This window comes from Physeter macrocephalus, chromosome 20 (assembly GCF_002837175.3).
Source record: "Physeter macrocephalus isolate SW-GA chromosome 20, ASM283717v5, whole genome shotgun sequence".
NCBI lineage: Eukaryota > Metazoa > Chordata > Mammalia > Artiodactyla > Physeteridae > Physeter > Physeter macrocephalus.
In genome coordinates, this window is record NC_041233.1 from 580,933 (window position 1) to 599,323 (window position 18,391).

The 18,391-nt window shown below is 48.1% G+C and overlaps 1 protein-coding gene across 1 annotated transcript; it reads left to right on the forward strand.

Annotated features, from left to right (window-relative positions):
• Positions 1-7,782: 7,782 nt before the first annotated feature.
• RHOU (ras homolog family member U) lies at positions 7,783-17,545 on the forward strand. Its single transcript, XM_024117557.3, has 3 exons — positions 7,783-8,131; positions 9,653-9,711; positions 15,208-17,545. Exons 1-3 carry the CDS (start codon positions 7,879-7,881, stop codon positions 15,661-15,663), a joined length of 768 nt encoding a protein of 255 aa, XP_023973325.1. The 5' UTR covers positions 7,783-7,878; the 3' UTR covers positions 15,664-17,545.
• The last annotated feature ends 846 nt before the right edge of the window (positions 17,546-18,391 follow it).

Consider the following 18,391-nt stretch of genomic DNA (forward strand, 5'->3'; position numbering starts at 1 on the left):
TCACCAGCGGGGTGACCTTGGGTCCCTCTGAGCTGCTGTTTCCTAATCTATAAAGTTGGAGGGCAATAATGGTCCATGTTTAGATTTTGTGTGTATTAAATATGACAATGCATACAAAATGCTTAGGACATCGTGAGCCTCACCAGCGTGGCTGTAATTGGTTGAAGTTTTTTGATGGGGGAATGGGGAGGAGAGTCTCTCTGGTCTCAGAGGAAGGGTGTTTGCATTTCCCCATCCAGAAGCTCGTCCTCAGGCACCCCTGACTTTCTGTTGCACTTGGCACATCCCGTTACCCCCACTACACCCCGCCTTGCACTCCAGTTATTTCACAGATATTTTCTCTCTTACTGGGATTGTAAACTCCTTGAGGTCCAGACGCTCTAAGTGCATCTGTACAGACTGCCACTGTTCTCTTTGGTCATACTAAGTTCACGAGTGGAATTCCTCCATCCAATGACGTAGCTAACAACCGTACCCCTTTCCCTCCAAAATCAAACCAATGGCACAATCCTGTGTGCAGAGGCAGTATCCACCTTCTAGTACATTCTAGATGCACGTGACAGAGAAAGCGGACCGCCTGCTACAGTCTCTCTTCTCAAAGACAGGCTTGGGCAGCTTTGTAGGGTGTTTGGATGTGCACACATTCATTCAAAGCATTACACAGCCATTGCAAACCCAGAAGTGGATTGTGAGCCCTATTTGAATGTATGAAAATTCCTTTATCTTCCCTGTTGTAGGATTGTGGGCGTTTCCTTGCCCTCAACCGGGAGGATCTAGAAAAGACAGATGGTTGCAGTTTCTGGAAGTAAGGAAGAAAATTCTACCATTTCAGAATTGCCAGACCAGGTGACTGACTACAGCTGTTGGGAAATGATTGCATGGCGAGTCCTTATCTTCAATGGTGGCTGAAAAATTAGAGGACATCAAGGTTTTGCAATAGCTAAGAGGGGTTTCTGAAGAGTTCTTATCATCTGCGAGGATTTGGGCAGCTGGGAAATGTCTGGCCTGGGGAGTTTCTGTGATGTGTGTTTGGGGAGGGAAGTTGGAAACATATCATTTGCCGCAAGGGTCTGGGGAAGAAGCTTTTTTATGGGAAGGTTCAGAACACCTGGGAGGGCAATTCCGAGGCTGCAGCAGGTCTGAGGGAATGGAAATGGAGGCATTTCCGAGGGGGGTGGTTCAGGGGGAAAATAAACCAAGACTGAGGGCAGAAAGGGGCCTGCAGTGTCGCTCAGCCTTGCCCGGCACCTGTCCTCTGCATTCTCAGTGGTTCCAGCCTTTCTGGCCCAGCGAGCTCCCAGTGCAAATTTACCTGCCCTCCTTCAAACAGCCCTCCCGGGGGCTTTCATTTTTCTCCAGGAACTTATGTATGTAAATCATCATTCACCTCTATTGTAATAATCTTGCAGGGCCAGTTTAGCTTGTTAAAAATATTACAATACCTATCAATAACACTTGTGCAGGATGATACCCTTATTAAAAATAAATGTTAGCGATGTACAAAATGCACAGTCATACTTCATGATATGCGTTCCTGGGAAAGTTCTGTAGAAATAGGGTTTGGGCCAATCAAGTCACATTTAAGTTTTACTCTAAAGTTTGTTATTTAACTTGAAACGTGCACACAGGTCATCAGCACTGTGCTAGGTTTTAGCAAATAGCTCTTTAAGATGCAAATAACCACGAATCCCATGTCATACAACTTATAGGTTTGACAGTTTTTAATCATTATAATTTTGAAATATAATGCGATTCATAAAAATGAATAAAACAGATACATGGTAAAATGAATTAGTACAAAACAAACGCCTATGTAACCACCATTCAGATCAAGAAACAGAATATCTGAACATGAGAAGCCCTGTATGGCCCCTCTCCTTTCCAATATATAAATTATCCTCAGTTACTCTGGCATCTAACACTGTTTAGTTCTGCCCATTTCTTTAGAAATGCTTTTACTATATATAAATCAAATTTGAGAGTTGACACCTTTTTCTGTGTCTGGCTTCTTTCACTCCTCATTCTGTTCACGAGATTCATTACCGTCGTTGTATTTATCTGTAGTTCACTCATTTTCTTTACTAAATAGTATAACATAAATTCCCAAATTAACTCATGCATTTTACTGTTTTTGACGTTTAGACTGTTTCCAGTTTTGAGCTCTTATAAGACTTCTCTTGCACACATGGGTACGTGCACAGAAATGCATGGGCACACATACAGAAATGCATGGGTACGTGCACAGAAATGCATGGGCACACATACAGAAATGCATGGGCACACATACAGAAATGCATGGGCACACGCACAGAAATGCATGGGCACGTGCACAGAAATGCATGGGCACACATACAGAAATGCATGGGCAAGTGCACAGAAATGCATGGGCACACATACAGAAATGTATGGGCACACATACAGAAATGCATGGGTACTTGCACAGAAATGCATGGGCACACATACAGAAATGCATGTGCACGTGCACAGAAATGCATGGGCACACGTACAGAAATGCATGGGTACGTGCACAGAAACGCATGGTATGTATACAGAGCTGTGAGCAGAAGTCATTTCCAAGACGAAGCATTTCATAGTTGGTGGATGACCCTCCGCACTCTCTTTCCTGAAAACCATGTGTCCTGGGCCGCATGGTTACCAGATGCAAGCAGCCTGGATCCCTGAGTCGCCACTAGGAAGGGCGCTGCCTCAGACCATCATTTGACCTGCAGTGGATTTTGCATGACCAAAGAATCACTCCTATGTTTCTAGACATTAAGATTTTAAGTTTATTTATCACTGTAGTGCAGCCTAGCCTAATCTGACCAGTAAAAACAATATAAACATTTTCTTTTCAGAAATATTTTTTACAATCAAAATTAATGATTGATTTTTCACATCTGAAAGTTTCATCAGGTCAATGGGAGCTCTTTTTGAGTGAAAAAAAAATTATTCATTCTAGTTACCAACAGGCAAGAGACAAAAGGACATCTGTAGACAGGGCGCCGATTTCGACATGTTGGATAATGTCCGTGACCCCTCACCATAATGCTAGCTGATGGGAGAGTCTGGGGTCTGCAATTACTGACAAGGACCCACTGGTGGGCCAGCTGGTGGTCTGGTGACATTTATATGATTCTCCCATCTTCTCTAGTGAAAAATGCCAACATTCATTTCCTTGTCAATTTTTTTTTTTTTTCCTAGGCTGGCATCCCTGGTGGTAAAAAAGGACTAAGGAAGGGTATGGTCAGGGCTCAGTTAGGAAAACAGCGTCTCCAAGGCACAGGGGTAAGGAAGGGAAGCTTTCACGAGGTTGGGAGTTGCAGGCAAGAGGGACACAGTCACTAAGCCTGTCCAGCTGAATCTGGTACGGGGCTCCAGTTGAAGCTTCTGAGAAAACCCAGTAGCCCTGCGGACACGGCCACCAGCTAGGCCATGAAAGGGAGCGCAGGCTGTGCTTTGTGGGGGCTGCAGCCTCTGTGGGTCCGGTGAACTCAGGCTGCTGTGAAGACGACAAAGGGGGCGCAGAGCAGGAGGAGGGTAAAGGCGTGTCGGGCCCTGTGAGTCTGTCCGCCATCAAGTGTAGCCATTTGATGGTCCTCTGCTTCCCCATCCCTAGGGAGCTCCTCTCAGCGGACAGCCATGGCCTGGAACACACAGAGAAGGATGCTCTGGGGAACAGTGGCCCAGCCTCAGAGCCTAGTTCCCCGACCAGGGATCGAACCCAGGCCCTTGGCAGTGAAAGTGAATAGTCTCAACCACTGGACCACCAGGGAATTCCCGAGAAGTAACTTCCTAACTGGTGGTCTCTTACAGGACATTTAAAAACCAAGGCACCGCTAAAGAAAAGAAGTTTCCTTCAGAGATGAATGTGTCCAAGATAAAGGGTGATGGCTTGAAGAAAGAACAAACACTCACAGCTACACGACCCATTAACACAAAAGATCCAGGAACCATCCACTTCTGATTTGGTTCCCTGCTGTTATTTATGTATGGAAGATGCGTAAATAGTGAAATGTTATAAATAGTAAAAAAGAAAAAAAAAAGCTTTGTATTGAATTTAAGGATGGAAATTACACCCGGGCAAAGAATGTATTAATCAGAAAATCATTTTAGCTTATTTCTTGAATATGTCAAAAGATAGAAAAGTGAAAGGTACACAGTATAAAGTCTATTGGCATGGTTTTTACTATATTAGTTGCAAAGTATAAATTCATGACAATTAGTACATTTGAAACTTAGATACTCTTTGCTAGTAGAACAGGTAAAAAAGCTTTAGGAAAAAAATATCCTGGGAAATGTGCTGGGGATAAAGAGTTTGGTGAAGCAAGGGTCATGCTTTTTTTTAGGAGATGAAGAGCAAGTGTCAGTAGGTTATTTTAACAAAGTGCTATGATAGGGATTAGGCATAAGTTCACCAGTGTAAGGGCTCGGGTGCGGTGGGGGAATGTTCACAGCTGGGCTGGAGAGCCACGTAGGCACCAGAACTTAAGAGTGGAAAATTGCTTTTTGCCCACGTAAATGTCAGCATTTCCCAAATTTACCAAACCCAAGACACAAAGGAGACATTGCACCAACTATGCCGTCCTGGTGGATATAGGTGGGGGGTACAGGAGGGGTAAGGCATTCTCAGAGAACAAAGAAATGGTCTTTCTTGTTAATTGCTGCAGGATTCATGTGTTCTAAAAATATTTTATAAAAGCATAAAACAGAAAACAGCAACCTACTACTTTCCCCACATGATGTAAAGTGTTGGATATAAGGATGCACAAAATAAAGTCCCTGACCTCATGGGGCTTGAACGGGGAGAGAGTAAACAAACAAGAGAACGCATCATATGATTTATTGATTTATCGTAAGATTTACTGATTGATCGTACACTTGGAGGGGCGTCCACAGCCGCGGCCTTGGTCAGCACTGAGTTCCAGGCCATCTCCCTACCTCTGGACTTGGCTATTCCGGGCTGCAGAAAAGTCTTCTCGTAGTGGGCAGTTAGTTCTGGGGCTTTTAAATAAGGCTGCAGGGGGTTGATTAAATTGGATCTAGAAAGATGGGCCAAAACGAGTGGAGTGGGACAATATTCGACATAAAAAAGGAAGCGAAGCAAAGCTGGGGGCTACAGGATACAAAAACTACTATATGGCTAGAGGTGGGGGGAGACCCACATTTTGTAGGGCCTGAAGCTGATCACATTTGGGGGCCTTCTTTAAGAGAAAGGATAAAAATTTAAGGATAGAAAATTAGGCACAAAAATATTGATTTAAAATGAGACATGCATCACAATAAGCTATGCAATTTAAAAGGCCGACAAACACCATAAACTTCAAAAATATCCACAAGAAAACATTTAATAAACCACCTGATACACCTCAATCATACTATTTTTCCCACATTTTTTGGCTGCATACCCTCCCCCCAGCTTTACTGAGGTCTAGTTGACAATGAAAAATTGTACATATTTAAGGTGTACAACTTGATGATTTGATATATGTATATATTGTGAAATATTCAAGTGTGTGTGTGTGTTTTGAGAACACTCAAGATCCACACTTAGCCGATACAAGCATACAATATTGTTAACTCTAGTCACGTGGGTGTGCATTAACTCTCCAGAATGTATTTATCTTGCATAACTGAAACTTTGTGTCTCTTGAACACAACCTCCCCCATATCCCTAGCTGCATGCCCTTTGACTACTTTTTCAATTTTGTAACGTGTTTTCTAGAGAAGAATGGAAATGTACTTCCCATACAGGTGAACTTGCTGTTTGTGGTAGTGCGACAGGTTTGTGTCCTCACAAACACAGGAATTCACATCAATTCTATTTCGTGTGATTTCCTGCAAAAATGTATAGTGCATTTATAATCGTTTATACTGCAGTTAGAGTATATTCCTGAGGGGAAAGAACTTCCATTTTGACCAGGTGTAGGTGAGAGAGCCAACCCCCCTCTAACAATACTATGTGTTTTATGATGGAAAGAATAGCCACAAACTACCGTCTGGCTTCAAGAAGCTATATCTAAACTCTGTGACTGCTTTGCTACTGGAACCTTCCCGTGCTGGGGAAAGTGGGAAAGTTCAGATGGATACCAGCAGTATACTGCATAGTAGGCACGTTACTGGCGGCCATTCCTACACCTGGGTGGCTAGAAATAAGGTAACTACACGTGGGAACTGAAAACCACACAGATACATCCCATCGGGGTCAAGGCTCATTCTCTGGGTCAGGCAAGTGCAAGTTTGGCCCCTTAAACTTTGCTCCCTTGTCCCCTTCCTTCCCTCACCTTGGTCCTGGCTCTGTATCCATTAAACGCAAACGAAATGTCTCCCCAACTTTATTTTACTTTGGCTTGATCCTCAGAATGTCCACTGCTACATCAAAACTTCTCCGTATGAGAAGTTAGAGTTGAAAGAGGCAGTGGGATTAATTGGTGGTGGTTAAAATATATAATTTTGGAAAATTTACAAAAACATAACCATGTGTTCACATTGCTAGGGCCCCCAGGGCCTTGGAGAGGTTCTCTGCAAATGAGGGGCCATGGATTCAAGCCTCCAGCCTCTTGGAAAATCCACCTCTGCATTCCAACTACAGCCACACTTCCAAGGCTGAGTTTATCACTCTGGCTTATTTTTGCTTTCAAGGACACTGGGTAAAGAACTCAGGCTCTGGAGCCAGACTACTTGAATTCTGGCACTGCCAATTCCTCGCTTGTGGGACCTCAGCATTTTATCTAATATCTCTGTGCCTCAGATTTTCTCATCCTATACCCATAAGATGGGTATAAGTAATGATAAGATGACAGGAATTAGCTCATGCAGAGTGCTTACCAGGGTCTGGCACGGAAGAAAGGATCGATGTTTATCAGCTACTGTAACTTTTATTATTAGTATCACCATTTGTGTTCACAGTATGTGCCTCTTCTCACACCACAGTGCAAACCCCGAGAAGCCTTTGTGTCCGGACTAGGCCCAGAAAGGCTTCCCTGTCTTTCCGGATGGATTGCTGACTAGATGTAGGAGAAAGGAGTAACAGATAAACGGATTCCGCCCTCCCCCACACCCCCCATAATACTAACATCACCACATTACATTTAAGCAAATGAAGGAATTGGGGCTATAAAGACATTTGCTGGTTCAGGGCACGCAAAAGAGAAAGTCACACGAGCATTAACAAAGGACCTGACGTTCTTTTGCTCCCAAATGATAGAATACATTACTTCGGAAGAAGAAAAACCACACGACGGGCAGCGGCTAGACTTTAAACTAAAAGTTGGCTGTTAATTCAGCCTCCTTCCGACAACTGTCCCCCAGGCATTTCACTGCCCCCCTCGGATGCAGCGCTGTGGCCGAGGAGGCCGGGACCGCGTGGAGAAGGGGGCGAGGGCCGCGGGGCCGGGAGGAGCCTGGCCGCCGGCCGCGTGGGCGCAGGAGGCGGGACCGCGGGCCTCTAGGCGGCGGCGTCAGTGTCGGCGCCGGGAGGAGCTGCCCTCGGCCGGCCCGGCCCCTCGGCGCCGCCCCAATCGGGCGTCCGGGGGCCCCCCGGCGGCTGTCTGGGTCCCGCGCCCGCGGCCGCGGTCCAGCCCCCCGCGCGCCCGGCTCCGGCTCGAGCGCAGAGCGCGGCGCGCAGGCGGGGGCGCTGTGGGCCCGGCGCGGGGAGCGAACGGCCGCCCCGCCTCCTCCCCGCGCCCGCCCCCAGCGCGCCTGGCCGCCGGGAAGCGGGAGGAGACAGCGCGGGGCCCCGCGCCGCTCGGCCCGCAGTCCTCGGCCGCGGAACGGAGCCGGCGCCGCGCGAGCCCGAGTCCAGCCCGAGCCGCCCGGCCGCCTTTGTCTGCACCGCGCGTCTGGGTCGGGGACAGCTCCCCCCGCGGCGGGCGCGGGCCGATGCCCCCGCAGCAGGGGGACCCCGCGTTCCCGGGCCGCTGCGAGGCGCCGCCCGTGCCTCCCCGCCGGGAGCGTGGGGGGCGCGGGCCCGGGGCGCCGGGGGGCCGGGAGCGCGCGGGCGGCGCGGAGGGGCGCGGCGTCAAGTGCGTGCTGGTCGGCGACGGCGCGGTGGGCAAGACCAGCCTGGTGGTGAGCTACACCACCAACGGCTACCCCACCGAGTACATCCCCACCGCCTTCGACAACTTCTCAGGTGAGCGGGGCCGGGGGCCTGCGGGGGCACGGGGCCGCGGGGGCCGGGAGCCCTAACCCGGGCGCGGGGAGCGGCGGTCGCCTCGCCATTCAGGGGCAGACGGTGGGGTCTAACAGGTCGCGCCCAGGTGGCCTGGTCAGTTTCCTGGGTAGAGAAGTTGCGTCAGGTCGACGCTGCTGGCGCTGCTGCCGGGTTTCGATCGGAAGGTGACGCGCAGGTGCCATTACCTGTGGCCTGAGGGTCCGTCCTTGCCTGTCGGTGGCTTCCCTCCCGAGGGCGTCTCCACTTTAAAGAGCCGCGGAGACGGGCGAAGAGAGTGGATCTAGTGGAAATGGCACTAGAAGCACTAGGGAAGGCCGAGGTTTGGATTAAACCTGGAGAGTAAACACAGCTTCTTTCCTCCGAGCCCCATCGCTTCCCCTGCCCCCGCTTCCACCGCCCCCGTGGGCTCTGTTACTGAGTCTTAGTATCTTTTCAGTATCTCTTTAAGCTACTGAAAGCTCTTATGTGTACAGTGCTATGTCATTTGGTTTGGTAGCTACCAAGATAAAGGAGTCCTTACTCTTGATTTTTCAAGTCTTTTTGAAATTTAAGAAAAAGTTAAAATCCACGGAAGCTAGGGTGAAACACTTTCCCTGTTTTTTTCTGTTTTTTTTTAAAGCACACACACACAAGCTTCTCGATCTTTTGGAAAGTCATGATGGCAAGGACTTGCTTTCATCCACCTGGAAGGCACCCTAGGTAAAGCAGTGCTGTGCTACTGGGTTTCCCACCTAAACGATATTGTTTTTTTCCTTTTTTTTCCTCCTCCCAACTGAGTAGTGTAAACATGTATAAACGATTTAGAAAGTTGTATTTAGACAAAACTGAGTACTTCGTTCAAATAGAAACCTCAGAGCAGCGCCCTGATGCAGGCCCCTCCCCGGATACCCCTTCCCAGTGGAAAGGTGGGCATGGTTTTCTTTCCTTTCCTTTTCTCTTTTAATCCGCTCTTTGAGCTGACATGGAGAGATAAGCTGTGCCCTCTTTTATAAGCAGGACAATGCGGGCAGCCTGTGTTTGCACGTGTTCTAAAAACAAGCCGCACTTTTATGATAAACCCGAAAGTCACCGAACGTTTCCCAAGGGAAAACAGAATTATTTGTGAGATTTTCCACTGACTTAAAGCTGCAAGGTTGGTTCCCACTTACCCCCCAGTGTTGTTTTTGGGTTTTTGGAAACAAGTGTGACGGGAAAATAAATCTTCTGGGGCTGGGAGAAAAGCGCAGGCCCTTCTGGGTGCCATCAAAGTTTCTGGCCTCCTGCCTTCTCTGGGGCACGGAGCGAATTGCCCGCCCTGCAGGTTTGGGTGCAAAAGTGCCTCCCGGGCCTCTTTGTTGTAGGCAAGTCTTGAATTCACTGGGGACCCAGAATAGGAGCTGAAGGGTTTGGAGTGAGAATGGTCATACAAATTAAAACTATTATTCTTCTGGAAAAGGTTAAAAGAGACCCCCTGACAGTCCTTTTGGTCTTATTTTTAAGCTGTGGTTTCCGTGGATGGGCGGCCCGTGAGACTCCAGCTCTGTGACACTGCAGGACAGGTCAGTATCACAACGCTGCTCAGTGCTGGGCGAGGAAAGGGCCTTTGAAAGCCCTTCGCCCCAGCCCCAGCTGGGCCATTCTAGAGCCCCACCCCCATGGATGGCCCCTCGCAGAGGGTGGTGGTGGGGACACAGAGCTCCGTGCCAATAAACAGGGTTTGGCCCGGCTCTGTGTGGGCAGGACAGGGGGAAACAGGGTCAAGAGCGTTTCTTATCTTCTGGGAATTTCTGATCTTATTTACTTTCTGGTTTTTATTAAAAATTATCAATGTTGCTTTGTACTCATTTCTCAAAGTAAGTCGGCCGTAGCTTACGATCGTTTTATTAAAGGTCAACGAGCCAGATACTTAATAAACTTACTCAAGAAAAAGATGGAGTTCATGTCAGTAAGTGTTAATGTTTCCCTTCCTAAGCATGGTCGGACTTGCTGGGGTTGAAGCAAGTTGAAGCGGCCCAGGCTGTCCTGAGCTGGAGGAATGAATTGGCCAGGACTTGATCCTTCTGAATCGCGGACATTTATTCCTGTCTTGGCCAGGCACTTGGACGAGGCAGCCAGGGAGCTGGTGGGACGGCCCGGTGTGAGGTCCCCTTTGGGGTGTCCCTGAAGAGCTCCAGGGACCCCGGTCCCCCCGAATGGCGCTCACGTCACTGAGTTCTCACCGTGCTCTCTGAGAGCCCAGGGTGCCGTCTCTTGAGTTTGCCAAAGTGACAGTTACTGAGCATGTAGTCTCTCCGGCACTTGAGAAAGTGCTGGGGTACTTTGTTGGCAGGTAAAAGTGCCCACTTCACTTCTGAGGTGTCACACGATCGTATACATTAAAGAGGAAGCTGGCTTTCCAGTATCCCCAAGAACCTCCTCCAAACCAGGGCTTCTCATTTACTCACCCACTTGGGACAGCAAATTCAGTCAGGGCTTTGTTTTTCAAACTTTGATGTGACACAAGACCGGGCAGCCTCGATCCTCAGCAGAACGCTGGTTTGGCGGTGGCCACGGTGACACACGTCATAGCCAAGCCTCTTCTGCTCTGTCCTTACCCTTCCACTGGGGCTTCCCAGAGCAGAAAAAAACAACCGGTCTGCATTTTCTTGCCCGTGGAAAAGAAAAATCAAAGAACACAGGCTCTTCTAATATTTAATCTTTCTGGATGCCCTGCTGCTATTTATAATGAAAGCTTAATTGCTTTGTATAAAGTGAGAATGTTTTTCCTACCTCGGGTCAGATTTTCTGATCTTTAAAATGAAGGTCGGGACTTCCCTGGAGGTCCAGTGGTTGAGACTCCGGATTTCCAAGGTGGGGAGCGTGGGTTCGATCCCTGGTCGGGGAACTAGGATCCCGCAGGCCGTACAGCACGGCCAAAAAATAAAATAAAATGAGGGTCGAGTAGCGCCTCCATAAACAGAGACCTCCCTGCTGAAGCAAGATGTGGCAGCTGAACAGCCCAAGAATAAGACAGAAGGCAGGAAAACTCAAGACACCAAAGGGTGCGCTTATCTGGGACCCTTTAGGGAGGAGCAGGCAGCCCAGTGCAGGCAGCTGCCCACCGCTGGCTCGCCTGTCAGGTGTTGGTTCTGCTGGCAGACATGGCTTCCTGGGCTGGGGTTCCCTGCCTCATGCCTGCTCGGTGCCTGGCACAGCATGGGGCTTATTCACGGTTTGTAGACTGGATCAATAAATAAATGGAGTGCTGGGTCCTGGGGGATGCAAACTTAAGTCATGGGCTTGCCCCTCAACAGACTTACAGTCTACCTGTTAGTAGAACTTGTGAAAGAAACCATTGAGGTTACAGGAGGAGGACAGCAAAGTCAGCTCAAGGGGCAGGATGGGTAGACCCAGGAGGAAGATCTCTGAGCAATTTTGAAAGAGGAATAGGTCTTTTACCAAGAACACTATGTAGAAATGATCCTGAATTATCAAGAAAGAGTTTAATTTTTTCCTTAATACGGTCTGTTTCAAAGTCAAGGCATCAAGAGAATCATTTTAAACATATTTTCGTGAAAAAAGCTCATAATTCGGGAAATGAAAAGGTTTTGGTGCAAGTTGGTAAGCTTTGGTTTATTTGGAAATTATCCTTCTGATCTCCCAGCAGTTTTTTTTGTTTGTTTGTTTAATAGATCCATTGTTTTATTTATTTATTTATTTATTTTTGGCTGTGTTGGGTCTTCGTTGCTGGGCGTGGGCTTTCTCCAGTTGCGGCGAGCGGGGGCTACTCTCCGTTGCAGTGCGTGGGCTTCTCATGGCAGTGGCTTCTCTTGTTGCGGAGCACGGGCTCTAGGCACGCGGGCTTCAGTAGCTGTGGCACGTGGGCTCAGTAGTTGTGGCTCACGGGCTCTAGAGTGCAGGCTCAGTAGTTGTGGTTCGCGGGCTCAGTAGTTGTGGCTCGCGGGCTCTAGAGCGAAGGCTCAGTAGTTGTGGTTTGCAGGCTCTAGAGCACAGGCTCAATAGTTGTGGAATACAGGCCTAGTTGCTCCGTGGCATGCAGGATCTTCCCGGACCAGGGCTCGAACCCGGGACCTCTGCATTGGCAGGCGGATTCTTAACCACTGCGCCACCAGGGAAGCCCTCCCAGCAGTTTTTTTGTTGAGATTCACAGTATTTCTTACCTGATTAGTAAGTATGCCTAATTGTGTAAGGAATGAGGCCAGCCATCTACAGATTTGTAGAAAACCAGCTTCAAAAACTGTTTGTGAAAAATACACAGGTGGTGAGATAAAGTCAGTTTTTTCCCTCTCCCCAAGTGTCAGTATTTGCTTTGACCATAAGCAAAGCTGGGCAAGGTGGTAGTCCTTTCCTACCCTTCCTACTCCAGATCTGATAAATTACCTTTTAAGGGACTTGATTTGACATGTGCCATATTTCCTTCATGTTGTCCCAGCCCGTGGCACTGCGCCCACCCCCACAGGCAGTTGTCATGGTAGCTTCCTGAGGACACAGCGACTCGAGCGACCTCCTCTGCAAACTCCCAGAGAATGTGAGCACCGGTAGCCGTCGCCTAGGGACCAAACGCAGGTTTCACATAGCAGCTGAGAGCTGGATAAATAACTAGAAATCGCTTCTTGTGCCTTGGGGTTTTCTTGTTGGGGGCTCAGTGAGCTTGTAAGATGTTAAAAGGAGTTTTTAATGCTGTGGAAATTTCACTGTGATCAATTTCACGCCCGGTGAAATTGATCAGACTGAAATAGAGTGACCAATAGCAGGTTAAAACTCTTCACCCTTCTGAACCATGAGGCACTTGGGAAAATCTTTACACTTAAAAAAAAAAAAAGAGGGCTTCCCTGGTGGCGCAGTGGTTGCGCGTCCGCCTGCCGATGCAGGGGAACCGGGTTCGCGCCCCGGTCTGGGAGGATCCCACACGCCGGCGAGCGGCTGGGCCTGTGAGCCATGGCCGCTGGGCCTGCGCGTCAGGAGCCTGTGCTCCGCAACGGGAGAGGCCGCAGCAGAGGGAGGCCCGCATACCACAAAAAAAAAAAAAAAAAAAGAAATCCGACTGCAGCTTGACCAGCACTGCTGTCCAGCGGCCTGTCAATCCCACCCGGCCCTGCCCTGCCCTGCCCTGAATCCCAGGCACATCTCTGGGCCTCAGAACATGTTTCCTTGAGGGTCCATTACAGTTGGCTTTATCACATGTACGTGTGCTGCATTTATTTCAGCAGATAGCTAAGATTTCTGGTCAGCAGGGTTTAATTTCCGCCTTGCTTCCCAAGTCCCTCAGCCAGAACCTCCAGAGGTCTGGGAGCCAGATCGCCAAAGCCCGGTCACAAGGCCTGGGCCTCTGCTCACCTTTCTTTTTATTGGTAACGCAACCCCAGATCCAGGGCCCAGCAGGTGCGGTGACTGCCAGCAGCGAGGGCAACGCCTCCGTCCTGTGCTTCTTCCTTGCGGGCCTCCGAGAACAGAGGGAATGTTTCATTAAAAGATCCTCGTGGCTGGGCCGTGGGCCACCTGGATGGGTTTCTGTGTTTCTTCTTTCAGCACAAAGTTGGCACTAAGAAATCCAAGTCTTTTTTTTTCTTTCTTTTTAACTTTTGCATATAGAAGTCGGAGAAGTGGCAGTGACACGGAGGGGTGCCGTATTCCTTCCTGAGGAATGACTTTAATATTGGTGGACTTTAATAGTGTTACTTGGTGTTGCCCCACAAACTGAAATACGGAGCCTCAGATGAGGAAAGTGAACTCAAATAAAAAGATCCAGGCTTCCCTTATCCCTAGAAAAAGGCCACAGATGCAACATAACATGCACGTAAATAATAGTTCGTAAATAATCATATGTGTCAACTGAGCGGCAGATACCTGGGTGACGTTTACCTTTTCCTTGCTGCTGGGAATCTATTTGTCACCTTACACCTGAGGATGGTTGGACCCACATATAGAAATTTCAGATAGAAGTGAGATGATGTAAATACCTTCCCAGAAGAGGGATGAGTGAAAGCTTTCAGTTAGCTAAATATGGTGCTGCAGGGGACTCTAGGGTGTTTGATGTAAAGAAACACTGATTTGGAGACAGATGTCCCTACAAGGGCTGAGGCCATGTCTGTCTGTCCCCAGCCAAATCCCCTGGTGTCTGCTGCATGGTGCCTGGAGTCCCACAGGCGTCTCTGTTAGTGAGTGAGTGTGGCACGGCCTTCAGCAGCATGGTGGGTTGTTGGTTTATATGATCAACTCTAACTTGTTCCATCCAGTTCTCGATCCCTCAGAAGCTGGGTGGGTACACCCTTTCTCTGGTTCCTTATCGTCCCAAAGCATCCTGCATGGAGGCCTCTGGGATTCATGGAGAGAAAAGAAGGGGAGGGAAAGTAAGAGAAAAGGAGGGAGGGAGAAAAAGATAAATCGAGAAGAAAGTGTTATATCCAGCAGGTGTGAGACTGTATTCACCAGTGTTGTATGTGACATTGAGAGGCACGCATTCTCTGGGTCCCTAATGAGAGTGGCCAAGTCCAGGTCCTCAACTCCAGACCTGTGTCTGATTCCCGTGATTCTGCACCGCGTGTGCCCTGAATGTGCCCTGGGTGTGCACAGCGCAGGTGGGATGGAGCAGGCATGGCTCATCGCTGCCGTGAGGATGGGCAGGGATGGGTCCTTACAGAGGCTCTGGGTTCACAGACCGGGGTTCCCTGGGGTCAGGGTGGGTACTGTGTACGTTTTAAAAGCCTGACTAAGTGCCAGAGTTGAAGGAATGGGTCTGAGTTACTCTGCGCTGAAGCCTAGAGAAAGTACATTTTATTTTGAAAATCCATCTAATTTGAGGACCTTTTCTATGGTAAATTGCAAGTAGGTCTAGAGCATCAAGGAGAATGTTGAGCGCGTCAGGCAGGTTTCCGGAGGCTGGGAGCATTGCCCCACTTGGCAGCAGGGGCCTTTCGAGGACTCTGGCTCTTCCTTCCATCCCTCGTGGGCTTTCTGTTACCTGCCAGACCCTTTCCAGAAAAATGTTCAAACGGTCTTTGTACTGATGAGAACTGATGTAAAAGATAACGTTTGGGTGCTTGGCTCGCTTGCAGGATGAGTTTGACAAGCTCCGGCCTCTGTGCTACACCAGCGCCGACATCTTCCTCCTGTGCTTCAGTGTCGTGGGCCCCTCCTCCTTCCAGAACGTCAGTGAGAAATGGGTGCCAGAGATTCGGTGCCACTGTCCCAAAGCCCCCATCATTCTCGTGGGGACGCAGTCGGATCTCAGAGAAGACGTCAAAGTCCTCATCGAGCTGGACAAATGCAAAGAGAAACCTGTACCCGAGGAGGCGGCCAGGTTGTGTGCTGAGGAGATCAAAGCTTCCTCCTACATCGAGTGCTCGGCCTTGACTCAGAAGAACCTCAAAGAGGTCTTTGATGCAGCCATCGTCGCCGGAATCCAGTACTCGGACTCTCAGCAGCAGCCCAAGAAGTCCAAGAGCAGGACTCCGGACAAGATGAAGACCCTGTCCAAGTCCTGGTGGAAGAAGTACTGCTGTTTCGTATGATGCTGGTGGGGCCCCGACGGGCTGTGTTCCGACGAACTCCACACTAGAGGCTATATTAGCTGAAACAACTCCTTTGACCATGTAGAACCTGTATAGAGAATGCGCGTGTATATGGATTATAGGAGGTGCTCCAATGTATGTATCCTTTCTTGCCTTTGACCTTCTCGTTTGTTTGAGCTGAGGGATGAGATACTTATGCAAGAGATTTTTGAAGTAAGTTAAGCATTTGTCGTGACTCTGGAAATGTAGAGCTCTAGACCTTTGGATTAATTTATATCTAATATGAAAAGGCACCTCAGATCTGGGCGTCCAGAGTGAAATTTTGCCACGAGATAATGCACAGAAGATCAAAGAGGAAATGGCATGGTTAGCCATCCCTTGATTGAGGGCCAGCTACGGTCAGAGTAACTCTTAGCCTTGAAACCTCATACTTTTTCCCCTTTTTTTAAGGAGCAAAAATCTGAGAAAAAAAAGAGAGAGACCTCTGCCTATAAAACCTCAAATCAGTCACTTTGGTTGTATTCTTATACCTGGTTGCTTAAGATTTAAAAGCAACCAACAAAAAGACATGCCACTAACTATGGTGCTCTGTAGACCAAAAAGGAAAAGTTGTTGATGGGAGTTGTTCACCCTGAGACCGTATCAACAGCCCAAATGCCACGAGGAGTGTAGCAAGCGATAGCTCTGTTTTCTTTAGGGAGTGATTCACGTTGAGATCAGAGCATGGTATTTGCTGTCATACACATGAGTCAGCTGCCTGAACCTCTGTGATGACAGAGCTCAGGAGACCTGTCGGGGTTGTTTCTAACCTTCTAGGCTTCCCTTGCCCCATCTGCAGGGGGCGTGAACCCTCTTGCAAGGCCTGTAGCAGGCAGATGTTTGGGGGACACAAAATGTCCTTTTTTTTCCTTAAGTCGGCGTAAAGGTACTTCTTTGTGTACGCACGCAAGCATGGATATATACGTGGCCATTCTTGCTCCTGATTCAGACTTTTAAACAGTTAATGGGGAAAAATGTGGCCCCAGAAACAGCTGTGAGGGAAGCCTGCCTTCCTCTTTTAACACGTTTTGGAACAGACCTCTTTTTGACGATGCCTTGAGATGTGATTCTAGGTATATCTTCACACATTTTGGAGCCCATGTTAAAACAAAACATGAACGTCTCTTAGAACCTATTTTAACATGAATGTCTCTTGAAACCTATTAAAACAGCCAGTGAAATCCACACATGCCTTTCAGGGCGCTGGTGATAGAGACAGCGCCTTGTGTGGGATCGGTTGGTGGCAGGGACCACAGCACCCTTGCTCAACTGTCTCCTCACTGTGGAACAGTCAGAAAACCACAGATTTGTGACATGCTTGTGTTCTTCCAGGTGGCGGTTTTTAGGGCTTCATGTTCTGGAGGGAAAAAAGTGCCAAAAGTGCCAGAGAGCAGTTTTACTCTGGGATGGGGCTGCTTCTGAGATGCCAAGAAGTAGCTGAATGCATCAGATTGTGACGCCAGGCTTGCAGTGGTGATGCAGATCTACCAAAATCAGTCAGTAACTGGGGAAATCTCTGTAGCGCCAGCCGGTAGAGGAGTTTATCTTTCTGTGGGTGTTGTCCTTTTTATGTTAAAAAAAAAAAATCCAATTTGTGTTTCTTTTTAGAGAAAGTAAATGATCAGGCTACACTTTAGGTTAGAGGCTTCTTTTATTTCTATTAGTAAATAAAATTAACTCATTTCCTTGTTTAAAAACTGAAAAACATGCTGTTTACTATTTATTTTTCAATACATTGAAATTGATATCATTGTTTCCTGAAGCGTGCGTTTAGTTACAACCTGAGCGAATAAAATTACTTCATTTGTGGAAATGCCCCAAACGGACCTAATGAAATGTGTTCGAAGCTTGGTGTCTGGCTCACCTACCCGTGAGCTTCCCAGACGGGGCTCTGCCTGCCCTGGTGTGGAGGGGGTGAGGAAGGGTTATTTGACTGGCAAGTGATTTCAAACAGTATTTTTATAGTAAAGCAAATGTCATGGAGTAAAATGCAAGTTAATTTTTAAGACTGAACACAAAACTGGAAAGAAATTTTATGCCTGTGACAGCATATGGGGCTCTTCTTGGTCCCCCGGTGGAGGGGGGAACCTTTGCCACCCTCTGCCTTTAGGGCCAGCGGTTGGTGAGGAACACGTCTGTGGTCCAGTTCCAGCGCTTTACTCGTGTTTCATTTTCAGCCCCGCTTGATGCAGCCTGTACTATTAGTGCTAAAAATCCAGAAAGTTGACACTGAAATGCAACAGGTTTTAATATGTTGCAAGATTTATAGAAGAGTAAATGCACAATTGTACTCGAGGTTTTCCTCCATTTTTACTTCTTGGGGAAAATAGAGTTTTGGGCAGAAAAGTTTTTAAAAGTATGTGCTTGAGTTAAATATACATTTGATTCACTTCAAAGCTCAGACGTTGTTAAACTTACAGCTTGGTATCGAGGAGGACGTTTTATCAGAGTTGTGCTTTGGGAAATACCCTAGCATAAGTCCTGCAGTGTAGGCCAGTCATAATTTAACAATACGGGGTCCTCTACAATTGTCATCTCTTTTCACCATGTGTGTAGAAATGAACCTTTGGTAATGTTGATCTCTGTGCTTGACACACTTATGAGAAACCACCCAGCTCTTACACAAGCCCAGAGGAGGGCAGGTCTTCTCCCCAGTTTTCTAAAAGGAACAGCAGGTGCAAAGGCCCTG

Bases quoted from the DNA above. Each gene is read 5' to 3' on its own strand.
- RHOU (XM_024117557.3), top strand. From the start codon at position 7,879: ATGCCCCCGCAGCAGGGGGACCCCGCGTTCCCGGGCCGCTGCGAGGCG. The intron at 8,132-9,652 runs GTGAGCGGGGCC...CTTATTTTTAAG, and splicing joins CGCCTTCGACAACTTCTCAG to CTGTGGTTTCCGTGGATGGG. The intron at 9,712-15,207 runs GTCAGTATCACA...GCTCGCTTGCAG, and splicing joins TCTGTGACACTGCAGGACAG to GATGAGTTTGACAAGCTCCG.